The 25,252-nt window shown below is 57.2% G+C and overlaps 2 protein-coding genes across 2 annotated transcripts in view; one reads left to right on the top strand and one right to left on the bottom strand.

The window, feature by feature from the left end:
- LOC122696847 (protein transport protein sec31-like) overlaps positions 1-19,693 on the bottom strand; it is a 39,847-nt gene extending 20,154 nt beyond the window's left edge. Inside the window, exons 1-2 of the mRNA XM_043906966.1 lie at positions 19,670-19,693; positions 19,302-19,568 (exon numbers count right to left, since the gene is read on the bottom strand). Of these exons, the coding sequence (XP_043762901.1) occupies positions 19,302-19,568; positions 19,670-19,693 (291 nt within the window). The remainder of the gene's footprint in view (positions 1-19,301; positions 19,569-19,669) is intronic.
- FOXF2 (forkhead box F2) lies at positions 19,480-24,957 on the top strand. The gene is made up of 2 exons (XM_043908680.1): positions 19,480-21,388; positions 24,127-24,957. The coding sequence occupies exons 1-2, from the start codon at positions 20,236-20,238 to the stop codon at positions 24,291-24,293; spliced, it is 1,320 nt and encodes a 439-aa protein (XP_043764615.1). The 5' UTR covers positions 19,480-20,235; the 3' UTR covers positions 24,294-24,957.
- The last annotated feature ends 295 nt before the right edge of the window (positions 24,958-25,252 follow it).

The following is a 25,252-nucleotide window of genomic DNA, read 5'->3' as shown; positions in this document are numbered from 1 at the left end:
CCTGATGAAGCAGCCCCATGAGACACTGCAGTTCCAGACAGAATGTTGGGCTGGAAGGGCTGGCTATGCAGCCTCGGGGCAAGTCTCTAATAAAAGTGCTCGTGAGCTGATGCTTTCCGTGCCCAGACCTATGATGTCAGCATTCATTATGCACACTGGGGCTGCTTACCACCCCATAAGCTGGAAGATGGGGAGATTAGGGGTGAAAAAACAGTTTCCAGAGCTAAAATACAATTACTCACTTGCCAGCACCCTGAGGACTCCGTCTCCAAGTCCTCTCCAGGCGAAAGCACAGTCTTGTGTCCTAAGTGGCCGAAACCTCCCTGATTCCATCCTCGATTCTTATGCCCATCTGAGCCAGGGTTGGGCAGCCTGGGGATCTCTAGGGAACAGCTGCTCATCCATGTCCCAGTGCCCGGAGCCAAGGTGAGGAAAGAGCTGGGGGGGTGAGGGGAGGAGAGGAAGATGCCCACAGCTTCGAGACCCTCGGCAGGGGCATGCAGAGCCCACGTCAGAGCCAGCTCTTCACACCCCACCTCACACGAGCAGTATTAATCTGTCCCCATCCCCACCCCACCCCACCCCACCCCTGGGCTACATTTAGAGATGGGGAGCCCAGCTGCGCCCAACCTTTAAGGGGCACACTCAGAAAATGTGTGCTGACTCAGCAAGGCAGGTGCTCCCCACCCCACGCCCCTGCTTTTGCAGCCCACGGTAAAGGTGACAAACCCACGTGCTGCCCCGGGCAGAAAATGCGTGTGTCTTCCCCCAGCCCAGGCAGGGGCTGTCTTATTACTCCAGGAACTCCAGGAAGGGAGCCCTGTCCATCAGACGCCTGATAAGCAGACACTGAACAGCCGCCTTTGTATGAGTCCCTCGTACTCAACATCCATCTCTGACTCTTTACCTTGGAATAAAGGTAATGAAGATGCTCTCTGTCTTAAACTCATTGGCAACACAATACTCAGTGATGAAATTCTGGAAACATTCTCATTAAATCAAAGGGAAAGGGCTGGGAATAGAATACCCACTCCCACCAATATCATTTACCGTTGTCTAGACGTTGCAGCCAATGCAATAAAACATAACACAGAAATACGAGGTACAGTGTTTGGCTGCATTTCCCAAACACGTTCCTTGGAACTCTACTCCTCTGAAACGTTAAACAAAGTTAAACAGTCTCTTTGCTTCAAGACTTCTGAGAGCCTTAAAAATCCTGACATTCACTATGAGTCTCCAAGAGGGGACCCATTATCCAGCATTTCCCAAAATTTTAAATACTGAGTTGTTTTTTCCTCTGAGAACTTGAGAAGTCTTGTGTTCTTTGGGACATTCTTTGGGAAGTTCTGACTACATTTGTTTCTAGTCCTCAGATATTTTAATTTATATATTTAGTCAAATATATCCATTTCTATGAACTAAAATGGCAGTTTAAAATAAGAGCTTTAGAGTAAGTAATAAGTAAAACCCTTTTTAGGTTTGAACCCTACAGCCTAGACTGACTGAGGAACTGAGGGAATGAATCTTCACCTCCCTGGAGCTTGTTTTCTCCTCTGTGAAGCAAAGATCAAGACATCTCCCTTACAAAACACTGTACCTATTAGATAATGTATGTAAAGTTGCTTACCCTCAGATATATTTTAAAATTCCAGTAAAAACAACCACAAGTTATCATCCTTGTTAAAATAATCAAAACTAGGAAACATGCAATGAGGTAGATCCTCTTTCATCATAGCAGGTGAGGCTATAAATTGTTGTAACTGTTAGAGAAAGAAATTAGCTTAATCAAGAGCCATAAAATTATTCATATATTTTAATTTAGTCACTTCATTTCTGGGATAAAAATTACAACGAAGATGTTTGTTGAAGCTTTTTTATAGTGATGACATTTTGTAAGGAATGTTGACGTCCATCAGTCGTGTCCAGCTTTTTGTGAGCCCATGGACTGTAGCCTACCAGGCTCCTCTGTCCACAGCATTTTCCAGGCAGGAATCTTGGAATGGGTTGCCATGTCCTCTAGCCATCAATACAGAACCAACAAAATAACTTGCACTGCAGGCACCACATGTTCCGCATTTGCTGGCTGCCCCTCTGCGATGCTTCTTACTCTGCACAGTCCTGTTGGGAGGAAATACTCGCCACCTGGAAATCCAGGAGCCAGAGATGCCTTTCTTCCCACACGCGGAGGGCCAGCATCTGAGTCAGACTCACACAGAGATCACCTCTCTCAGGACGCTGAATCCCAAGCCGATGAAGAATCATTCATTTATGAATGATAAATCCTCTAACTTCACTCTTTCCTGATATATTTTTGTGTATGTGGAACATTGATGTTTTTCTAAGTCTCATCAGAGATTTGTCCACATTATTATTCTTTTCCAAGAAACATCTTTTGGTCTGTAAATTATCTCAATACTGCAGAAGCAGGTTGTCCATTTTATCGATATTTGTCTGCCATGATCTTTACAATTTCCCTCCTTCTTGAATTCAGAAGGTATTGCCTTGCACCCTCCGACCCCATGTCTTTTGAATTTCCTCCATAATGAGTTCTGTCTCCCAAGGCGGAAGCCAGAAAGAAACTCGTCTTCCCAGCCCCCTGCACTGGGTTCACCCTGGGATTTACTCTGCCAGCCAGACCCCTCTGAGACAGAGCAGGTGGGGAAATGGGCACCAGGCCTGAGATGGAGACACCCCTCCCTGGCCAGGTCCCTCAGAGGCACTAGTCCGTCCAGGAGGCCCTGACGTCTGTGGTCAGTGTCCGGGGCGCTGAGCGCGGCAGCCACGGTCGGGCGCCCTTCCTCAGCTGTCTGTGCTGCGATCTGGTGTCCTTCTGGTGATGCCGCTTCTGAAACAGACTCTGCAGCCCTCCCAAACCAGAGCCTCTAAGGATCCTCCACTAAATGCCCCTGAGTGGGCACTGTCGTTTCTCAGTAAAAATTCAGACTAATGAGTTGTTTCTTTGGATGGTTCTACCAGCCTCAATCTGGTTTCTTGGACTTGGCCATTAGCCTCTTTGCTCTTCGTCTTTTTTACGTGCATGTGCAAGCTCAGTCACATTCAACTCTTTGTGACCACATGGACTGTAGCCCACCAGGCTCCTCTGTCCTTGGGATTCTCCAGGCAAGAATAACGGATTGGGTTGCCTTTCCTACTCCGGGGCATCTTCCCAATCCAGGGATGGAACACATGTCTCTTGCATCTCCTGTATTGGCAGGTGGAGTCCTTACCACTACCACCACCTGGGAAACCCTCCTCTTTCTTAATTTCTGATAAATGGTTCCAAAGCTATAAATTTCTCTTTGAGTACTGCCTTAGCTGCACTTTCACATGGAGTGTCTTCTCTGTTGTCAGCTCTCAGCATTTCACAATTTCTCTTATGACAAGATTTGCAACTCAACCATTATTTCATAATTTGGGGGGATGCTCCCAAATACATTTTTAAGCTCTCTTTCTTATGTTCTTGTAAGATATATCTGAATCTGTTGCATTGTGGTGAGTGAACGTGATTCATATGATGTAAATTCTTTGAAATTTATTGAGACTTGCTTTGTGGCCCAGGACATGGTCAGCTTTTGTGAATGTTCCATATGTGCTCAAAAAAATGTGTATTCTGTACCCATTACCAGTGGTTTCCAAATGGAGTTCAGCTGACAAGCTGCATTAGATGCATATGAATCACTGTTTTAAAATGGAGTACCGCAGACCTCATCCTTAAATACTACATCTAAATCTCTTGAATCTGTGTGTTCACCAGCACCTTAGCTAATGTTGGTGATAGTTTTAGGGAGCACTGTCTTTTTCTCCTACCCCACTCTGCCCCCACATTCAGACAGGAACAGAGATTCAATTTCAGACAAATAGAATCTTACAATTTTGAAAAAAAAAAACAGATCCCATATCCTCCCACACTACGTTTTCTTTGGCAGTCAAATCATCTACTTCAGGTTCTTCTTCCCTGGCAGCTCAGATGGTAAAGAATCTGCCTGCAATGCAGGAGACAGGGTTCGATCCCTGGGTCAGGAAGATCCCCTGGAAAAGGGAATGGCAGGCAACCCACTCCAGTCTTCTTGCCTGGAGAATTCCACAGACAGAGGAGCCTCATGGGCTGCAGTCCATGGGGTCGCAAAGAGTCAGACATGACTGAGTGACTAACAGGTTCACTTTTCACCCTAAAAGCCTCCTACATACTTTCCATCCTGCATGCATTTCCCCTCCTACCTTCTTACAGGACCTGGATTTCATTTCTTAATCCAATGAATTTAATCTTAATCCAATGAATCCATGTGATTTAGGGAAGACTGACCCCATTTCAGACCCCAGAGAAGGAGTCTTAGTAGACCAGTCCACTGCATTTGCCCATGACTGGCTGGATCATCCATGAAAGATCTTCCATGGAGACTGCTGCCAGCACAAAGGGAAGTATAGGACCTAAACTAGCTCCAGAAGGGAGGAGAAGCTAACTTTCCTTCCACTGCTAGAGACTCTCCCCTTACAAGTCTTTCTGAATGTGAAGCATGGAGATCCAGACACAGCTCTCTTGTAGCCATGACATAAATGAGTTCTAGGACGCAGTGGATTCTGTGGCCAGCAGAGCAGAGAGACAGAACATCTGGGGTCTTGTTGACATCACTAAGCTGTTAACAGCGCCAGTTTCAAAGCCTGTCCTACACAAGATTCTTGAGTTAGTGTATGAGGAAGGGTTTCTGCCACAGCCTGGGTCATCCTTAGGGGTTTCTGGTTCCCTTTCACTGTAGGTTAAAAACTCAACAAACCACTTTTGATTTCCAAGCATGACTCTCCCACCTACTTAACAACCATAAAAAAGCTCCCTCGTCAGCTTCCTTAAGACCCTGTGCTCAACTCTCAGCTTCACACGACGGCGGTTGCCTCCATCCCTTAAAAGCAGAGTGGCCCCCTCTGCTCCTCCCCAGCAGCCTGAGTTCCAGATCTGCACATGCACCCACCACAGTCAGGAGAGCACTGAACTAAATGGGGTCTCCTCCAATCCCTCACTGACCCAGCTCAGTCGCAGGGCCAGACCTCAGTGTCTGCAGAGTTCAGGAATAATGTGCCTCTGTGACCAAAATGAGAAAAAAATCAGCGTATCTGCAAAACATACACCAGTAAAATATGAGTGCCTCGTGGAAAATGGGGAAAGATGACAGTCAAAAGTTCTGTAACCAGGGCTTCCCTGCTGGTCCAGTGGCCAAGACTCCATGCTCCCAACGCAGGGGGCCTGGGTCCTGTCTCTGGTCAGGAAATTAGATCCCATGTGCTGCAACTAAGAAAGAGCTCACATGCCATCAGTAAAAAATCTCACATGTCACAAGAAAAGTCAAAGATCCCACATGTCACAACTAAGATCCAGCACTGCCAAATAAATAATTAACTAAACATTTAAAATAAAGCTTTGTGACCCATTGAGCTATACTATAAAAAGTCTGGGGAATTCCCAGTGGTTAAGAATCCATGCTTCCACCACTGAGGGCTCGGGTTTAATCACTGCTCAGGGAGCTCAGATCCTGCAAGACGCAAGACGTGTGGCCAGAAAGGGAAGTTTGGTGACGTCATGTGACCTAGGAGAATAGTGAGCATTTGTGGGGGGAGGGCTGACAGCCTGAACAAAGAAGAGCCCAGAAGGCAGACGCGATGACCGCCCACCAGTGACGCCTCACTCATCACAAACGCCTGCCCCTGGTGGGGGCTCGTCAACCCAGGCACCCAGATCCTGGGTACCCTCAACACCCCGAGATCACACCTCAGGGCCTTGTCTCTGCCGCTCCATCTGCCCTATCTCCCCAGAGCTGTGTCTCTGGACCATCACATCCAGGTCAATGACACCCCCAGGTCCTCCATGGCTGACCCGTACCCAGCGTCCATTTCTGCACTGCGTCAGCCTGCTCTGTTATCACCTCCAGTACAGAATATGCTACCCCCCAGAATGATTTAGATTATCTGAGGAAAGGCAGACACAGGAGAAGCTCTGAAACCCTAGAAGCCCTCCGGAAGGATGCCCATATTTATGAGGGAAGCCTCTCTTTGTCCTGTACCCCTCTGCACCGGGCAGCCAACGGGGACTCACAGTCACAGGAGACACTCATCACCTGAGAAGGTGGGGACCAGCTCTGCATTGGGGACCACTTCCTTGTCCCTGAGCTCTTTCTGGGGACCCCCACCTCAACATCTTTCATTTTTAGCTGAAGATGGTGTCAAAGCAGAAGGCTTGGCCATTTCAGGGAGTGACTCTGTTTTCCTGGGTCTCTCCTGTGGACACAGACAGGTTGTTGAATTTATGTTTGCTTTTCTCTTCTTTTTTTTCTTTTTCCCTTGTTCAGTTGCTCAGTCGTGTCCGACTCTTTGCGACCCCATGGACTGCAGCACACCAGGCCTCCCTGTCTATCACCAACTCCCGGAACTTGCTCAAACTCATGTCCATTGAGTCAGTGATGCCATCCATCCATCTCATCCTCTGTCGTCCCCTTCTCCCACCTTCAGTCTTTCCCAGCATCAGGGTCTTTCCAATGAGTCAGTTCTTCGCATCAGGTGGCCAAAGTATTGGAGTTTCAGCTTTCTGTTGTTAATTTACCCTTTATTACAGGGGGTTTCAGCCACAGAACCTGGAAAGGGAAAGCCATTGCTCCTCTCCCACATTACATCAGAAAGTGTTCACGGTCTGTCTTCACTTTTCTCTTGTCTGAAAGGTTGTCTTGTACATAATTGTTTGTTGTCTGTTTCCTTGAACTTAAATTTTAAAAGCGGAGACCTTGGCTGTCCCCTCCCTGAATGTCCCCCAGCACAGCACCTAGAACCGTGCCTTGCACAGAGTGGTACTCGAAAATGGTCTGAGAACCAAGGAATGAAATGAGAGCTCCAGGGTGTGGCCAGTCCTCCAACAGTGTGGTCAGCACACCACTATCCTGCTCCTCTGCTTCCTCCTGGAGCCCGTGTCTACTGTGAGTGGGCTTCTGTCAAGCAGCTGGGGAGGTGACCAGATGGTCACGGAGCTCCAAGTGGCATCTCTGTTTATTACCTTTACTGAGCATCCCTGGAAGGGCTCCAGGTCCTGGAGGTTGACCCCACACCTGCACAGGGCCAACCACAGACGATGAGTGACTGCCCCAGGCTAGCCCCCAGTGTGAGGGACGTGAGATGCTGTCACTAGCAGGGAGGAGGGGGGACAAGATGCTGGGCAAACAGAGAAATATATCTAGAAATCTCTAGATAACACAAACATTTTAAAGCACATTTTTTCCCACTGTTCAACGTCCTGCTCTCTTGAACCTCCCTGTTATCAATGAAGGTGTCGATCTGTTTGACCTCAGGGCTTACTCTCCTTGCAATGACTCCACTTTCCTTGTTTCAAGGGGTGAAGACAAGTTTACCTCTCTCCCTCTCTAAAGGATTAATGGGAGGTTAACAGACACGTGCTAAGTTGTTTTCTCTAGAAAAGACAAAATGAGTCACAAGGAAACACAATGCAAGCTATCACACAAAAGGAAAATTTAGAATCTCTTAAAGTCATTTAAATTTTCAAAATTTAAACCTTTTCTTTAAGGTTTTAACTTTTTCATGAAGGTGACTTTGATGATGCGACTGAGTTTCTCAAAATCATAAGTTAGAGAACTGACACCTCATCTGAGAATGAGAACCATAAAACTACAAATATTTTAGGCCAGGAACCTTCTGAAGGATGCTATCTACAATTACCAGTTCTGACCCTCACCTAGTAGAGATAGCCAAGCTTCAGACATCAACTGAACTGTGGCCTCCAAAACAATTTCCTGGTTAGAAAGGGATTGGGAATGCATTATAATGAAATCAAGAAACCTCAAATTACCTACCATTTTCACATTACTACAGACACACGTTTGCTAACATTGAAAAAACAAAAAACCCCTTATTTTCCAGTCATACTTACCTGCTAGACGCATCTACATTCTTTTCTTTTCCTTTTTCTTAAATCCCTATGTCCATAAAATACACAGCAAAGCTTTCCTGGTAAGCAACTCACAAACGCAAAGGTCTCCAGGCTCAGCCCTTTCCAGGAGCCCCCCCCACCCCCGCCGTGTTCACAGGTAGAAACCACAGGAGGGAAAGGCTGCTGTCCCATCCCCTCCACCGAGCTCAGAAGGGCCCTTCCCTCTGCCCGCCGCCAGGGCACACCCTCCACCAGACCAGCGGCTGCGGGGACCTCGGGCTGAGCCGCTTCCCCTGGAAAGGGCTCCCCAGGGAGGCCGCCAGCCCCGCCCCCTCCACATCGCCGCCCCGGACACCGGCCAGACCCCCAGCGCGGTCAGGCCGTGACTCAGAGGGGCTCCCTGTCCACCAGACCTGCAGAGGCCCCGCCTCCAGCCTCTACCCCAAACCCTGTCTGCCCAGGGTCCCTCTATCCGCCCAGACCCCAGCGCTGGCGGATTAGCTGTGAGTTTTCGGATCCCAAACGGTTTCCTTTCAGTGGGGGTGGGGCCGGCACTCAGAGCCCCTTTTGCTGAATGGAAAGTTGATGAAAGGAAACCGCTCACAGTTTAAGATTCTCAGCATATTTTAACTCCAGAGACTTGAAGAAGGAATAAGTGACTCTGACTCGTCCAGCGCGTCCCACTTTCAAAGCCAATCTCCTTGGTCTTCTCTGCCCGGGGCCTCCAGCCGGCGCCCCACTCACACTCAGCTAAACACCAAACAAGAAGGGCATTTGCTTTTTCCAAAAATGCACTACCCTTCCAAAGGGAAAACAAAATTCTGAATGTATCCCGGGTCTGCATTAATGGGGAAAGTTTGGACTTCCGTGATGGCTCAAACGGTAAAGTGTCTGCCTACAATGCCAGAGAGGAAGGTTCGATCCCTGGGTCAGGAAGATCTAGAGAAGGAAATGGCAACCAGCTCCATTACTCTTGCCTGGAGAATCCCATGGATGGAGGGGTCTGGTGGGCTCCAGTCCATGGGGTCGCAGAGTCGGACAGGACTGAGCGACTTCACTCTCATGAGTTGTTCACACATGGCCAAGCGGTGTGAAACTGCAAAGCCTCCAACCTGGAGACGGAACAAGCAACGCAGAGGAGCCAAATGACGCCAGTGAAGAAAAGCGGCTCTGTGCCAGACTGCTTTAGGAGTCTACCTACGTGGTTTATTTCAGTGGCCCTTAAGCTGCGAAGGTGTTTCTACAGGTAAAACGCACTCTCCGACGAGGTGCCTTCGGTCGCCCGCAGAGAAGCCAGACACACCAGAGGCCAGAGTCTGAAAAGGCCTTTGACGCCTCAGGTGAATCCGCTGTCTCTCCACTTCCCCATCCTTCCGCTTTTCTTAAGACAAGAGAATCTGCATTTGATGTGGTTCAACAGGAGACTTCCTCTCCTCCCTTCTGCGCCGCCGGGCCCGAGGTTCCGCGCGGACCCGCCGTGCCGCCCTCGCGGCGGAGGGGCCACGGCGGCCCCGAGCGCAGCCGACAGCCGAAGAGCGGCCGCGTCCGGTCGGCCTTTCCGGGCAGTATCCGGCGACGGCGCAGCGAAGCACCCGAGGCGGACACTCGGAAGGCGCGAAAACGAAATCTCTCCATCCCCGGCTGCCACACTCGCCGCCCTCTTTGCCCTGTGAGCGTGTGGCGCCCCCACCCAGGGGGGCACCTCGCCTTGGAGCCGCCGAGCGCTCTGGCTGCCCGGAGCGGCGGGTGTCGAAGCCGAGGCGGGGACAGGCTGTGCCCCGAGAGCCCGACGCGCCAGCAGCCCCGGATCGGCCGTGGAGCTGGGCCCGCCGCACCTGCTCCGCGCGCCGGGCTCCGGCCTGGCGCCCGCAGGTCCCGCGCCAGCCTCTACGTCCTCCGGGCTGCGTTTCTAAGTCTTCATTCTGACTAAATGCGAAAACTAACAGGAAGCACCGAGCTTGAGGTGGCGCTGGGATAGGCGCGGGGGCCCAGTCGTCCCTAGCCGCCCCCCGGGCCCCGGCTCCGGGCCTCGACGGAGGCCGCCGGGAAAGCAGCCGGCCCGCGCCCACCCCGGCCCGAGGGCAGCGGGTCCGCGCCGCCCACCCCACCCCAAGGTTTGCGGCGCGCCCTCCGCGAGGCACGCTGTTGGTTCTAGGAGCTCGACTGTCTGAACTCGTTGCTGTTATTACGATCCCGGTGAGAGAAGTGACAAAGCGAAGTCCATAAACAGCAACTTGCTCGTGGTCCCACAACTACTAATGGCACGGCGCACGGTCGGGGACACAGAAATAAATGAACTATATAGCGTGTGCGACCCTAGTGTATATTCAATGTTAGCTTCTCAAACTGCACGTTACATTTTCCGATCAGAGCTTCGGGAGCCCAGCGGGGTGGCCTGGCGCTGGGCTAGACCGGAGGAGGGTTCTCCGCCTGCCTCGCCGCCCGCGCGGCACCGCCCAGAGCCTGCGCCTCTCGCAAAGGAGAGACGAGGCGGGATGGAGGAAAGTCCACTGTGAGACCGCGAACGCGAACGTGGGCCGCCGCTTGGTGGGAGACCACCGCCGGCGAGGACCCCTTGTCGCCCCGGCACAGCCCGCAGCTTCGCTTTCTGTCCGCACTTGGCGGGCTTCCCCCGGGGCTCGCGGTGCAGAGCCGCTGTCGGAGGTTCCACCGGCCCCTGGGGAGCGAGCCCACGCGCCACACCCGGGCCTCCGGCGCGCCGGGCATCGTACGCGGGCGTTTCGCTTTTCTGCGGGCACACTATCAGGACGACTGGCGCTCTGCTCTCCTCGATCTAGTGGGTCCTCAGCCAGAGCGCGCGCGCGCGCGCGCACACACACACACACACACACACACACACACACACACGCACGCACGCACGCACGCACGCCGCGCCCAGCTGTCCGCCTGCGCCAGCCCCCGGGCTGCAAGCGTGCCGCCATCCCGGGTGCTGCGAAAGAGTCTGCTCACTCCAGGAGCAGCGAGATCTGGTGCAGGGAAGCCTCCTGCCACCGGGGAGCCCTCGGCGGTGGAGCTACGGAGCCCGCACACACCCTAAGAGCCGAGACCCCAGCCCGCAAAGGCGGGCTTAAACTTGCAGACAAAGGGCCCATCTTTTCCTTATTAAGAATCCAACCAAAAGTGCACGAAAGAGATTGATGAGAGAAGGGGCGCTCCCAGGGACGTGAGGCTTCAGAGAACCTTATAACCAAACAGCACTTTTCTGGGTGGGGACAAAAATAACTATACATGGATACATTTCAAAATGTTAATTTTTTCACAATGTTTATTTCATCTTTATAGTCACTGTGGGAGGCGGCACTTAAATTTTTTATTCCCATTTTACACACATGGAGAAAAAGAAATTGAAGCTCACAGACTTAACCAAGAGCTCACCGTCACCAGGAGCAGGTGCAATTGTCAAAGGCCACCTACGACGTCACATCTGTCCCCACCTGCTCTGGCTGCTTTAAGTGGGAGGCTGAGAACAAAGATACCAGGTATGGCTAGGCGGACTGGGAGAAAATCAGACAAATCGACCAACATCAGAGTCCTGATACACGCTGGGCTTTGGGGATATGGGTCAACCAGGGCCTTCTGGTCTACCCCCTGCCCCTCATGGCCCCCTCACCCCAGCTTCCACAGGTGCTTCTGAACAATATGGAAAGAAAAAAATTTTCCAGCTGGCCACTGTAAACAATTGGAAAGCACTGTATGGTCCACACACACATACATTGCACCCTTATAAAGTGAAAGGACACTTTATACGTCTTTATACATACGTGATCTTGCAAGAGAGTGAATTCTGTATGTATGATCTGGTGCATGTGTGTAGAGGCAGTGTGGGGTAACTCTGGGGACTGCACAAATGAGTGCCCCTGAAGCTTACTGCTAAGGCACCCACCAGTGATGGGAAGGGCTGTCACCCCTCACCAGCTCAGCAGGCTGGGAAAGCCCAGAAACTTCGGGCTGGAAGTCACTGGGGGAGAGGGCAGCAGGAGAGAGAGTTCTGCTTTTAAAACGCACATCTCAGCCTGTCTCCAAGTCCCCAAAGGAAGGTGCCTGTCTGCCCCAAAATGCAATTTTAGGTACAAGAGAGCCAGAGCTGGAGGGCATGGAGAGGACTAATAAGGGGGATTTTAAAAATATGGTGTCTGTATTTGCCCTGAAATATCTTCGCAAGAAATGAAAATCAAGATGATGGGTGTTGAGGGATAGCTCCACTTCTGAAACTTTTAGTAAGAAAAAATATAATAAAACACAACCTCTTCATTTAAACGGGTGTGTTTTATTTTGTGCATGAAAGTCGCTCAGTAGTGTCCGACTCTTTGTGACCCCATGGGCATACAGTCCATGGGATTCTCTAGACTAGAACACTGGAGTGGGTAGCCTTTCCCTTCTCCAGGGGATCTTCCCAACCCAGGGATCCGAACCCAGGTCTCCCGCATTGCAGGCGGATTCTTTACACGCTGAGCCACAAGGGAAGCCCTTATTTTGTGTAAGGTATACCTGAATAAAGTTAACTTTGAGGAGTTTGAAAATAAAAGTCAGACTAGATGGAGAAAGCCTTCTTATCTCCTAAAATGTGAAGCTCGGCCGCCGCCGCCCCACCCCCCACGCGGTGTCACAGAGGCCGGCCGGTGGTGACAGCGTGGAGCAGCAGTCCTGGCCTTTTGACTCCCAGGCCCACCACTGCCCTGCCTGTTACCTCCCACCCCACGTATGCAGCCTGCCCCGAAGGACCCGCAAAACTCCCTTCTGCGTTTTGCCAAGACAAATGTGGGGTGCTTTCCTTTGTAAAAAGAAATAATAAAAGCAAACTTCTCTTCCTGTCACTTAGACCCAGACGACAAGAGACGGTCTTGCAGTCTCTCGCCGCTGTCGAGTGCTCAAAGCGCTTTCCCGGGCGCGGGGACTAAGCGACTGGCTTGTCCAGTGTCCGGCCGGCGGTCGGTCTGTCGCTTGTTTTGTGCTAGACCTCTGTGGCCGGAGCTCCAGGCGGGCCGTCCCGGCCCCTTCCTGGCGGCGGGAAAGCAGAGAGGCCAAACCGAAGCCTGACTTTCTTCTGCAGACCAACTGGTTCGCAAGGCAGAGCGCGTTTCCATGGAGGGTCCCGAGCATCTGACGGGCCGTCTTCTGCCTTAACGCCTGAGGGGTCTGGACCTAAAGTGGCCACCGAGTCCGAGGGGGCGAGCGCCGGACTCAGTCGCCTGGGCCCGGCGGGTCCAGGGTGGCGGGTCGTGGGCGTCGGAGGTGGCCAGCCGGGGGCGGCGGGAGCGGCGGGGGCGGCCGCCCGGCCGGGCGGGGTCGGGGCGCAGCGGGCCCCGCGATTCCCGAGGGCCTGGCGCCACCCGGCGGGAGCGAGAGGAACTTGCGCTCACCTGGGGGAGGGGCGGCAGCCCGCGACCCCGAGACACCCGGGGCCCCTCTCTCTCGGGGGATGGCACTCAGTGACGGCTCCAGAAAACCGTGCCTGCCCTCTGCCGCCCACCTTTCTCATCAGCAAGGACACCGTGACAGACAGGCCGGGCTCTCCTTTTGCCCTGAACCCCGAGATGGAAAGCGTTTCCCCTAATTTTCGAACCGCCCCGCGGAGACGCGCGCGCGTGGACGCGCCGCGCGCTGGCCTCGCGCTGCCCGCACAAGGAGGGTCCACGGTCTGGGGCTGGGACCACCGGGCCGCGTAAATCATCCGGAGGGATGTTTGGCCCAAGTCCCTGTTTCCGAAAGGCTGTGGGAGGGTTTGGACGTTGATTTTCTAGCTGTCCTTTTTCAAGTCCGCGCCCCGCCCCATCGCAGCCCGTCTGGTGTGCGAGGATTGTTTGAAAGGGAGGAAGCATTCTTGAAGTGGCGGGTGATGGATCGTCTAAACCCTTCTGGGGCGTTTCGGGCGGGAGTTTCGAGGCAGCTCATCAATAAAGACCCCCCTGGAGAAGGGGGGCTGGAGAACAGCTCCCATCACGCAGCCCGGAGGCCTCCCGGCCAAGGCGGAGGCGGGGAGGGCCCAGGCAGGTGGAGACTCCTTGCCTGGACCAGCGCCTTCAGGCTGTACCTTGTGGGCACTGCAGGGTGATTTACTGGGGGGGGGGGGGGGGGGGGGGGCAGCAGAAAGGTTGGTGGGCTCCCAGCACCAGGGTGTCAGGGACACAGGCCAACCTGGGATGTCCTGTTACTTCTCGGGGCACCTACCCAGCGCCCTGCTGTCCTATGCTTTCCTCGGTATAGATTTCTTTTGGAAGCCCTAACCAAGAATCTGACACCTCTCCTAAATCGGGAAGGGGGAAGGTGAGGTTGACGCGGGTCCAACCATTCGAGGTTGGACGGGCTGGGAACCCCTGGGACCAAGCCGCGGAGAGGCCGCAGTTCTCGGAGATGTCGGTCTCCAGGCCCTCTGGGCCTGCCTGGAAGAGGCGGCGGCCCTCTGGTGGGAACCGCGCTGGGGAGCCAGTGGCCGCTCCCTTCTAGGAAGACTCCCCGAAGGCCAGGTGGGCCTGGGGAGGCGGCCTTGGGGCTTGTCTAGCACTCAAGGCCTCGGGTGCGTTCCCAGGCCCCTGTCCCAGCACCAGCGAGCACTCCCTTCCCCTCCAGCAGGCTTCCCGAGTCACCGAGGTCAGGCCGCCTCTGGAAGGGGACCCTCTGCCAGGCTGGGGCGGGGGAGGGCGGGAATGGGGGGAACGTCGGAGGGAAGGCTCCTGAAAGGCAGCTCCTAGGACCTAGACGGCGTCTGGGCGCCCAGAGGTCCCGAGTCTGCGCTGGGCGCCGAGCACGCTTTATTTATCCGTGCAGAGGATGCTGGAGGACAAAAGAAATATTTGGACGTCAGAGCTGATTTATATTTTTGGAAGAGCTACGTTTCCTTTTTTGAAGAGAAGTGAGCGCGCCCCATATCCTGAGCGCAGCGGGGAGACAGAAGGGCGGTTTTGATGCTCCAGGAAGTTGATCCATCGCGAAGCAGCACGGGGGGTTCGCTGCCCGGGGAGATATTTATTTACTGGGGGAAAGGAGGGCAGGAGGGGAGGGCACGAGCCAGACGAGAGAAGAAACCCTGATTCGAGCGGGGCTGGGACCTCCACGGCGCCCCCAGGCCCGCGGCCTCTCCGCGGACCGGCCGGCCTCTCCCGAGCGGTCTTGCGACCTCCCAGCGCGAACGCCTTTGCTCCTGCCTCCGCAGCCCTGGGCGCACACCCTCCTTCCTTCTGGGCCCGCCCCGCCCGCCAGCCCGCGCCTCCCAGCTTGCCTGCTGCCTCCCCTTCTCCAACCCCCCCCCCACCCCCGAGCCTGGGGACGCAGAAGCAGGGTGCGAGGGGCCCAGCAGGGTGGGTTCGGGAAAAGATGCAGGGCGTTCATGGCGCCCTCTGCCCGCTCCCCAGACACAGCCCGGCTCCAGGTCTTCATCTCATCAGCGGGGCTCCCTCCCAGCCCCCAAGCCGACCCTCAAGGATCTCGCTCAAGGGCTCCAGCACCCACACTGGTTCTGCCTGTTTTCTCCCAAGACTGGAAATGCCTGGGACAAGTTTCTCTAATGTTCCTTCACCACTGTAAGCGTACTGGTTCCTGCCCCCTTAGGAGACAGACACCTAGTATCTGTTCCAGCATTGCCCTTCCTCTCCTTTGAGGGCGTCAGAGCTCCCATCCCTGGGAGGGATGACCACCCCTGCCAGGGGAACACTGCTCAAGTCCTGCCCGACCCCCAGTGAACACAGCAGGCCGTTGGGGAGAGACCCAAGGCTGGTTCACCGTGGAGCTGCAGCAAGCTGGGGCTGGTGGGCAGCCAGCCGGGCCAGCTCCCGGAAGCACCCCAGAGATGCGCTTCCCAGCGTAGGGGGGCCTAGAAGCACAAGCATTGCAGGGATGTAAGATGCGGGACCCCTGCCCTCCTCCCAGGCACCACTTATCCACTAACAGGGTGACCAAGTCTGCCCCCCACCCACTGCCAGGCCCGGGGATCTGGCGCCCACCCGTGGATTCAGGAAGGTGGCTGTAAAAGAGTCCTGCCCGCCGGGACATGAGCTTTGGAGAGCGGAAGAATATCTAAATAAACATTGGGAATTGGGTGACTGGCTTTCAAGCCCGGAGGTCTGGCGCTCTGGGCCGGGGAAGGCCAGCAGACAGGGGCGTAAAGTTCCCACTGTTGCCGCTCAGACCCAGGTGCCTCTCCAAGCCCAGCCGGCGCCTCCTCCTGGCCTCAGGGCCAGACTTTCTATTGTAAATCAGAGCTTTTAGATGGGCCTCTGGGACGCTCCCTCACACAGGCTCATCCCCTGGGCCGACCTGCCCTCTGGAGCGGCCACCTTAGCTGTGCACCAAAGCACAGGCTGGGCGGGGTGGTCGCTTTCTGTTGGAATCAGGCAGTGGTGACTCCCTAGGCGGGGAAGGGAGGGCAGGCCTAGGGCCAGGGTGCTGGTGATGGAGGTCTCAGAGGGCCGCTAGCAGGGCGGTACCTGTGAGTCTCCGGTGGGTAGCTGGTTTAGTCTAAGCCATCTCATGTAAAACCCACGCAGCTGAGAAGCATGCTAAGAACATAAAACTTAAACCGCAATAATGAAGAGATTTCCTAGAATAAAATGCCGATTATAGAACAGAATCAGAGAAACACAGGCTTCCCGAAGTTTACATTCCCCTGCGCTGGGGCAGGGGGCGGGACCTTGGGGTTTGCAGCAGAAAGGAACCCACAGCCCAGATGGAGACAGTCAACCGGAGAGGGGTCAGCTCCGGGGATGCGGAGGGGACCCAGGGCACCCCGCTATTTCTGGTTAACTGAGGAGTGCCTGATCGGATCTGTACTCATTTTAAGGAACCATACCTTTCCTTCCCCTAAGAAAGAAGTCGACTTTTGCTGTTTATGAGACGGTGAAAGGCTATCAGGAAGAGCTCGGAAGCATGGAAGCCTCCTGAGCAAGGCTATTTCAGAAACAAGCACAGCTTTCCTTTTCAACCACCTGCCACACAGAAATTCAGGTAGTCCTATGGGGACAGAGAGTTTGACATAATTGGTATTGCATGCATGCCCACCCAGGAGACGTGTACGAAACAGTAATTCAAACAAAGTTCCCGGAGGCTTTGCTGCCCAGCAGCGGTAGCGGCAGCAGCGCTGGGCTGAGACCCCGGACCTGAGCTCCGCCGGGTCTGTCACTTGTCCACGTGTGACTGATTATCTGACCTCTGGGCCCGCAGTTTCCTTATCTCTAAAGGGGAAGGTAGGGGACCACCTGGCGGTCACATGAGATGAATGCAGTGAAACCTACAAGGAACACAGGGACCTGCTTCCAAAGGCAGAAGGGAGGTCTCTAGGAAAGAGGTTGGACAAGGAGCCCCTTGCTGCTCAGATAACTACCAGCGGCCCCAACCTCCGGAAGATCCTGGAGCACAGAGCGCTGAGACCCTGGGGAGGGGGCCCCAGGTCTGCAGACCTGCTGCCCAAAGCCTCCTGCCTCCCCAGCATCTGCCTGGCCTTCTAGGACTCTCCCCAGACAGCAGGTGGGCGTATCTCGCAAGTTCAGAGGGTTTAGGTAAAATGGGAAGCACCATCACTTGGATGGTAAAGGAGTTTTTTAAAATTGTTGATGACTTACAGCAGGTAAGTTGGTAGAAGCCAAAAAATGTATATATATATATATATTTTTTTTTTTTGAGTATCCGTGGACCCTCTAAAATCCTAGGCAAATTGAGTATTTTTTCTGGAAGAAGTCTCCATAGCTTCCATCATATTCTCAAAAAAGACTCCCAAACTGGGAACTACTGGTGTGCTAGGTTAACACTAACTTCGTCCTGGTTTTAGGGTTGGTGCTTTTTTTTTTTTTTTCTTTATTCTCTGGATCCTAAAAGCTTTTAGGACCTGAGATCCAAGGTGCCCAGAATTCCAGGTGCAGAAATCAGAGAGGGTTGAGAGCCAGTGACACGTCTGCTTGCTGAATTTTCCCCAAATCCACTGCCTACCACTCCCAGCTCCAAAGGAGATGACTGCCTTCCTTGTCCTTGTGCTTCTCAGCTGTGCCAGTTGCCACACACACAGGGGAGCGCCTTTCAGATATTCTTTTCTCACTCCAGTTTCTACTGTATTTCATTATTTTTCAGACATTTAAAGCACTGATTTAGTAAACACACTATTTATTGAATACCTCCACTTTTAGTTATAATTATTCCCTGTAAAATGACAAAAGGGGTAAAAGAAAAAATACCGTGAAATTAATGGGCCCCTATCAAAAAAAAAAAAGAGAAGCTCACCAGTCACTCAGAAAGGAATTCTTAGAAGTGGAAACAACTGCAAAGCCCCTTCCCCATCTCAACCAAAACATCCCATCCGGAAAGGAGCGGCTTGTTTCTTTTTTCTGTTGGAAATGAGCGGTAAACTGAGTTCATTTGGGCCGTGTTTTCTTAGCTGACTCTCGGCTACAATCAAGCCCTTTTCGGACACATTCCCATGTAGGTACCAGGGGTGCTCTGGAGGAAGCTGTCGACGCCTGTTCAGCTAATTTAGGTTTTCTTTGTCTAATTACAGTGGAGCTTAGGGAAAAGGAGCCGGGCTCAGGGCAGTAAACTGACACTCGGCCTCTGTGTGTGGTATCCAGGCAGGGTTTGATGGAAAAAGCCTGCTTCCACTCAACTTCAGGTCACTGTCTGGGGCCAGCCCAGCCCAGCCCCCAGCCTCCCCTCCCGCCCTCCGTCTCCCCCCTCCAGCCCCACCGGCGCGCTCAGCCGGGAGCAGCCCGGGGCTCAGGGCCGCCCGCGGACCAGGGGCAGCCCCAGGGCCTGCCTCGGGCCTGTTCCAGCCGGGCGGCTCTGGCCGCCACGTTCTCGGGACCCTGCACCACCTCTTTCTCCCCGCCCCGCTGAGCCGTCCCTTCTGAGCAGCCCTGCCTCCCCTGCGGTCCGCGGTCTGCAGCACCCGCTCCGGGCGCCCCCATCAGCCCTCTGCGGCCCCAGCGGCTCCCAGGCCTCCGTTCCCCGCCACCCTGTTCCAGCCCAGACCCTGCACGTGTAATCCAGAAACTAACGGTGCAGTCTCACTGGGAGTGAGTCCCGGCCTGCCTCTTGCTTAGCTGGAGAGGACCGGCCACGCTGGGTGGAGCTCTGTCCCTGGAGGGCAGCTTCGAGGGGCCTCTCGGACCGGCGGGGGCGGCGCGGGTGCCGGGGGTGTCAGGCCGGTGACAGCAGCCACCCCGCTTCAACACAGAGAACAAACCCGGCCACCTCACTCCTCACTACGCGGGGCCTTCTTTCCTGCATTTTGTACAAACTCTCAAGTGGGAACGAAAGGAAGTGGAGACAGATGCAAACAGGCGTCCTCTCCGACCTGAAAGGAGAGTCTCCACGGGGCCCAGCCTCGGCCTCTGCCGCCGCTGCGGGGGCTGCTAGCCGGGCCGGAGCGGGGACGGCGCGTTACCTCTGGGCGTCGGGCGCCCGGCGCGCGGCGGGGGCTCAGCAGCGTCTGATCGCGGCGGGCGGACGGCGTCGGCGCGGGCGCGGGGGCAGCGGCTACGGAGGTCCGGCGGCCGCACACTCGGTCGAGGACCGGCCCGGGGAGGGGGGAAGTGGGGGGAGGGGGAGGGAAGGGGAGGAGCCGGGTGGGCCGCGCCGCCGGGGGCGCTTGGCTCCTGGATGGGCGACAGGGGTGCAATCGGGGGCAGAGAGGAAGGAGGTTCCCTAAAGTCTAGGTGGTCGGGCTCTGTGGGGCGGGGGCGGCGGTGTCTTCCGAGGCAAATGTGAGCTGGGCTGCGATCCCTAGGCTTGCAAGCCGGTGGGTGGGGGGACAGGGAGAGAGCCCCGGAGAGGCATTAAAAGGCCAAGGGGGACCCCTGAGAGCCAGGAGCGAGATAAGCGAGGGAGCAGCGGCGGCGGCGGCGGCGGCGGGGGGAGGAGGAGTGAGCGCCGGCCCCGCGCGCCCTCCGGGGGGGCGGGGAGGAGGGGGCGGGCGGTGGGGGGACGGGGGAGGCGCGGGAGGAGGAAGTCCGAGAGACAGAGCGAGCCGCGCTCCTGAGGGGAGACGTCGGGCTCGTCCCCGGGGTCCCGGCCGCGGTCCCCGCTCGCGCGCGCAGCCGCCCAGCCACTCCGGCTCCGCGGCCCGGAGGCCGCTGCGCAGGCCGGGCCCGAGGCCCGGGGAGGGATGTGCCGGGTGCCGCTGGCGGCCCGCGGCTTCGGCCAGAAGCGCCGGCAGGGCTGAGGGAGGCGACGGCGAGGCACTGGCTCGCAGCGGCCGCGGCTGCAGCCCGGGCGGAGGGCTAGGGCGCTCGCCGGGCCTCTGGGCCGCCCGCGCTCCCGCGCCCCCGCGCCCGGCCCCGGGCCCGCCCCCGCCGCCCGGCCCCGCTCCCGGGCGCCCGATGACCTCCGAGGGCGGGCCGCCGCCGCCCCCGCCGCGCCCGCCGCCGGCCCCGCTCCGCCGCGCCCGCAGCCCGGGCCCCGGCGCGCTGCAGGCCGCCCTGATGAGCCCGCCGCCGGCCGCCGCCGCCGCCCTGGAGGCCGCCTCGTCGTCCTCGTCCTCATCCTCGGCCGCCTCCTCGGCCGGCGCGGCCCCGAACGCCTGCAAGAGCGCGGGCGCGGGCGGCGGCGGCGCCAAGAGGGCGAGCGCGGGGCTGCGGCGGCCGGAGAAGCCGCCCTTCTCCTACATCGCGCTCATCGTCATGGCCATCCAGAGCTCGCCCGCCAAGCGCCTGACGCTCAGCGAGATCTACCAGTTCCTGCAGGCGCGCTTCCCCTTCTTCCGCGGCGCCTACCAGGGCTGGAAGAACTCGGTGCGCCATAACCTCTCGCTCAACGAGTGCTTCATCAAGCTGCCCAAGGGCCTCGGGCGGCCGGGCAAGGGCCACTACTGGACCATCGACCCGGCCAGCGAGTTCATGTTCGAGGAGGGCTCCTTCCGCCGCCGGCCGCGCGGCTTCAGGCGGAAGTGCCAGGCGCTCAAGCCCATGTACCACCGCGTGGTGAGCGGCCTGGGCTTCGGGGCCTCGCTGCTGCCGCAGGGCTTCGACTTCCAGGCGCCCCCGTCGGCGCCGCTCGCCTGCCACGGGCAGGGCGGCTACGGCGGCCTCGACATGATGCCGGCGGGCTACGACGCGGGCGCCGGCGCCCCGGGCCACGCGCACCCGCACCACCACCATCACCACCACGTCCCGCACATGTCGCCCAACCCGGGCTCCACCTACATGGCCAGCTGCCCGGTGCCCGCCGGGCCCGGGGCCGTCGGCGCGGCCGGGGGCGGCGGCGGCGGCGGCGGCGGCGGGGACTACGGCCCGGACAGCAGCAGCAGCCCCGTGCCCTCGTCCCCGGCCGTGGCGAGCGCCATCGAGTGCCACTCGCCCTACACCAGCCCCGCGGCGCACTGGAGCTCGCCCGGCGCCTCGCCTTACCTCAAGCAGCCGCCCGCCCTGACGCCAGGCAGCACAGCCGCGGCCCCCGCCGGCCTGCATAACAGCATGCCCTCCTACTCGCTGGAGCAGAGCTACCTGCACCAAAACGCCCGCGAGGACCTCCCAGGTAACGTGCGGCCCGGCCGCGGGCCGTCGCCTCTGGCCTCCCTGCTCGGGCGGCCGAGGCCTAGGCGACGCTGGAGCCCTTTTGGAGAGGGTGGGGTGACAGGGCCTCCTCCGCACCCTTGGCCCCCGCAGGGCCTCCGGAATTTCCACCCCTCGAGGAGGGCGGGAAGCGCCCGGGTCCAGCGTCTCCGCGGGCTGCAGGGCTCAGAGCTCAGGCCTGGCTTAGCTGAGGGAGAAGGCTCGCTCCTTAGGGGACCTTGGAAGGGGACCTTGGCTGCTTTCGTCTTTTAAAGTTGGTTTTGCTCTGTCCCCTGGAGTGCACGGGGTGGGCTGCACTGGGCCGTTGCTGAGAGGCGTTGGGAGCAGGGAGACAGGGCCTCCAGGAACAGAGGGGTCGGAGGACCCTCACAGGAAGGACGTGTGGCCAGGGAGGAGGGGTGCCCCGGCCTTCCCTCAGTGGGACCAAGTCGATGGCACCCGGGTGCCACCTAGGCCCGCAGGCCCCAAGTCCGAGGGGGCTCCCCTGAGAAAGGCCTGCCCTTGGGCCCGGCTTGCAGTGTTGCTGGTGTAAACTGTGTTGGTTGCAGATTATGAAAATTTATTGACTTGCCTAAGGCGGTGAGAGGTGGGAGGGATCAGACCGGGGTGGAGGAAGGAATTTGAATATTTAGCCAGGTTTATGGGGACGATGGAGATAAACATATTAACCCCTCTGCGGTGGGCTGGTGTGCTGGGCAAGCGGGGCTGGAGCGGACCCTCACCCACCCCAAGTGGAAGAGGGTTTCCAGGCTGATACGCCTGCATTGTACGTTCGCGCATCGGCGTGGGAGCAGAGCGTCAGGGAGAGAGGAAGCCCAGAAATGGGCAAAAGATGTTGGTTCCCTGGACGGTGAAGTTTCCCGAATAGGCCTTTTAACTGCGGGTCTCAGAGGTTAACTAAACAAAGACCGTCTGGGCGGACCACACCGGAGAGGATTCCAGCCTGACTCAACCCACTGAGAGCCGAGTCTTGTTCAGTTTTATGGGAATTTCAACAAGTAACCAACACAGCCGACCCTCCGCTCTTATTTTCTTTAACCCCCTCGGACTGGCTGTCAATCAGCGCCGGCGCGCGGCGCGCTCTGCGCTCTCCCGCCCAGCGGTTCTCTTGGCGGGCGCTGCGGCCTCTCCTCCCGGCTCCCTGCTCTGGCTGCCCGCTCGGCCACCACCTGGACCCCGAGGTTTCATGGTTGCTGTGAAACACTTCCCTAGACTTTCAAAATCGCGCAGGAAGAGCTTTCTGGTCATTCTGAGAGGCCACCCTCGCCCCGCCCTGCACACCAGGCGCGCCCAGGTCCCAGAAGCGCGGAGACCGGCGGCACGGCTCGTCTAGGGGAGAAGGGACACCGCCTCCCAAACCGCGGGGACTCGCGCGGCCTCCGGGCCTAGTCTGCGGCCTGAGGAGGCCCTGGCCCGCCTGGACGCTGTGCTTCTCCCTCCTCACCCCCACCGCCCCTCCAGTGCTCTGACCCCCGCCTCCGCCAACGCTCTTCCCCGCGGCCTGGCAGGCGTCTCCCGGGCCAGGCCCCTCAGCAACCCGGGGCTGCGAGTGGACCGGAGAGGCCGAGAAAGGGTCCGGAGCGCGCACCCAGCTCGACCCCGGGAGGCCCAGGCCCGCGTGCTCGCGGAGGCCTCTGGCCTCTTCAAAGCGCCACACGGGGCCGCGGACTAGAGCCGCGAGTAGCGGCGCCGCCTGCTGCTTTAGCTCCCGGCGGGCACACCTGCGCGGCGCAGGGACTGGCGTCGGGGCGCGCGGTGGGCCGCAGGCGGCGCCGCCCAACGCCGAACGCGCGCCGAGCTCCTGGCTAACGGGGCTGCCGGGCGGCTCCGCAAGCGCAGGGCGACCGGGCGAGGCGCCGGGCCGCGGGGTAGGGTGTGCGGGCGGAGAACCGCCCGCCGGATACCGGCGAGGGCTGCCGATTCCCCAGCGCGGGAGGCTGGAGAGGCCTCGGGGAGCAGGCCTAGCCCAGCGGGGCCTGAGAGGCCTGAGCCGCTGGACCCCCAGCCAACTGCGGCCCCCGGGCTGGAGGCGCCGAGAAAGCAAAAGCAAAACTTGGCGACAGGAGGCCGGCCTCAGGCCTGGGGAGAGGCTGCGGGCCGGCCCGGAGTTCCAGGGGCTCCCGGCGCGGCGGAGGAGCCGTGGCCGAGCCCTCGTCCAAGGGCAGGCCCTGTTCTCGGGGTCTCCCTTGTCTAGAGGCGCGACCCCCGGAGACGGGCGCCTTCTCCCCGGCCCCCTCCAGCCGCCAGTGTTTTCCGCCCCCGCCCTCCTCCCGCTGCTGCCAGGCGATCGGTTAGTTGGATCCAGGGTGGGGGGCTGGAACCAGAGGCGAGGGAGCCCGAGGTGGCGGTTCTGGGGCGCCCAGGGCCTGGGCCGGAGCCGTTAGAGCCCCTCCGGCCCCCAGGAGTAACAGGAACGCAGGAAGCGAGAGCCTGGCTTCTGGGTGAGCGGCCTGCGCTCCGTGCTTGTGGGCCGCTCAGAACCAAACACCAAAGCAGAATCCCAGAGTCATCCGGGGCCAAAGCTGGCGGCTCTGGGACACTTCTGGGGCTGGGTTTCCCCTCCCAGGTTTTCAGCAATAGAAAGGCCCACCCTCTTGGAGTCAAAATGAGATGCATGTTAAAGGACAACTTTAAGCGTCACAGGCCGTGCCCTGAGTGGGACAAACGTTTCTGAAGGGCGTTTCTCTTCTCTCCCTCCAGTGGGGCTCCCTCGATACCAGCACCACCCCACGCCCGTGTGCGACAGGAAGGACTTCGTCCTCAACTTCAGCGGCGTCTCCTCCTTCCACCCCTCCGCCAGCGGCCCTTACTACCACCACCACCACCACCAGAGCGTCTGCCAGGACATTAAGCCGTGTGTCATGTGAGCGCAGGGCAGGGGCGATGGCCGAGGTGGACTCCCAGTGTGGCCACGCCAGTCACTTGGAGACCCCAGGTGAGCGTCAGGCACTGATGTTTGTCACCGTTGGTCAGAGGACAACCCCTGGCGAGGTGACGCCCCAAACACACGCAGGCTCCCAGTGACGGGAGGTGGTGAAACTTACCACGCAGAAAACACAAACGTGGAACTCTGGGATCTTCATTGCCGTCAGTAATCAGGGTCCGAAACACGCAGACGGGCTGTGTGTGTGTGTGTTTCTTTGTCTATGGAAAATGTGTGTGCTTTTTTAAAAAAAAAGGCAGTGCCCGGCACAAGATTCCAAGAGAGCCTCATCTTGTTGCCTGGCTCAGTGGGAGAGCTGTGTTTTGCCAAACGCTACCTTTGGATACAGGTGCCAAAGAACATTATCAAGAAAGTATTTAGCAACGATGTGTCTAGTTTAAGAAACGTGGTCTCCAGTATTGTGACAATACAACGTTTTTACAAGGTTGTTTTCTACCACCATAGTTTAAAGATATTTTTATGATCTTCGTGTATACTCACACTTTGCTTGTATTTTAAAAGGAGGATATATTTGCACTTATGTATACTTTTACAGTTTGCCAAACTATTTTGATGTACAATTTTTTCAATAAAATGTATATAACAAATAGTTGCCAGGGGGACCTCTCTCCTCCACGGGCATCTGATCGCTAGGACGATGCAACTCTACACTGGGCAGGATTTTTTTTTCTAAGCTGTGTAATTGGCATGGTGTGGGGTCTGAGCCTTGAGTAACGCAGGCCAGGTTCTGATTGTGGGTCTTCTCGGGAGAGAAAGGGAAGGAGAAACGTTTTCTGTTATTTCTTTGCTTCACCCTCCCTCTTTCTGGCTAAACCGAAACCAGAAGGCGAAAGGAGCTTAAAGGAAAACCAGGCGAGATAAGGCCTGAGGAGCCTCTGCCCT

Source organism: Cervus elaphus, chromosome 7, assembly GCF_910594005.1.
Source record: "Cervus elaphus chromosome 7, mCerEla1.1, whole genome shotgun sequence".
Lineage (NCBI taxonomy): Eukaryota > Metazoa > Chordata > Mammalia > Artiodactyla > Cervidae > Cervus > Cervus elaphus.
This window is presented reverse-complemented; position numbering and strand designations above follow the sequence as displayed.

What these genes read in the sequence shown, in the direction of transcription:
- FOXF2 (XM_043908680.1), top strand. Translation starts at nt 20,236, where the DNA reads ATGACCTCCGAGGGCGGGCCGCCGCCGCCCCCGCCGCGCCCGCCGCCG. An exon ending in CGCCCGCGAGGACCTCCCAG is followed by an intron (nt 21,389 to 24,126) that starts GTAACGTGCGGC and finishes CTCTCCCTCCAG; the next exon opens with TGGGGCTCCCTCGATACCAG.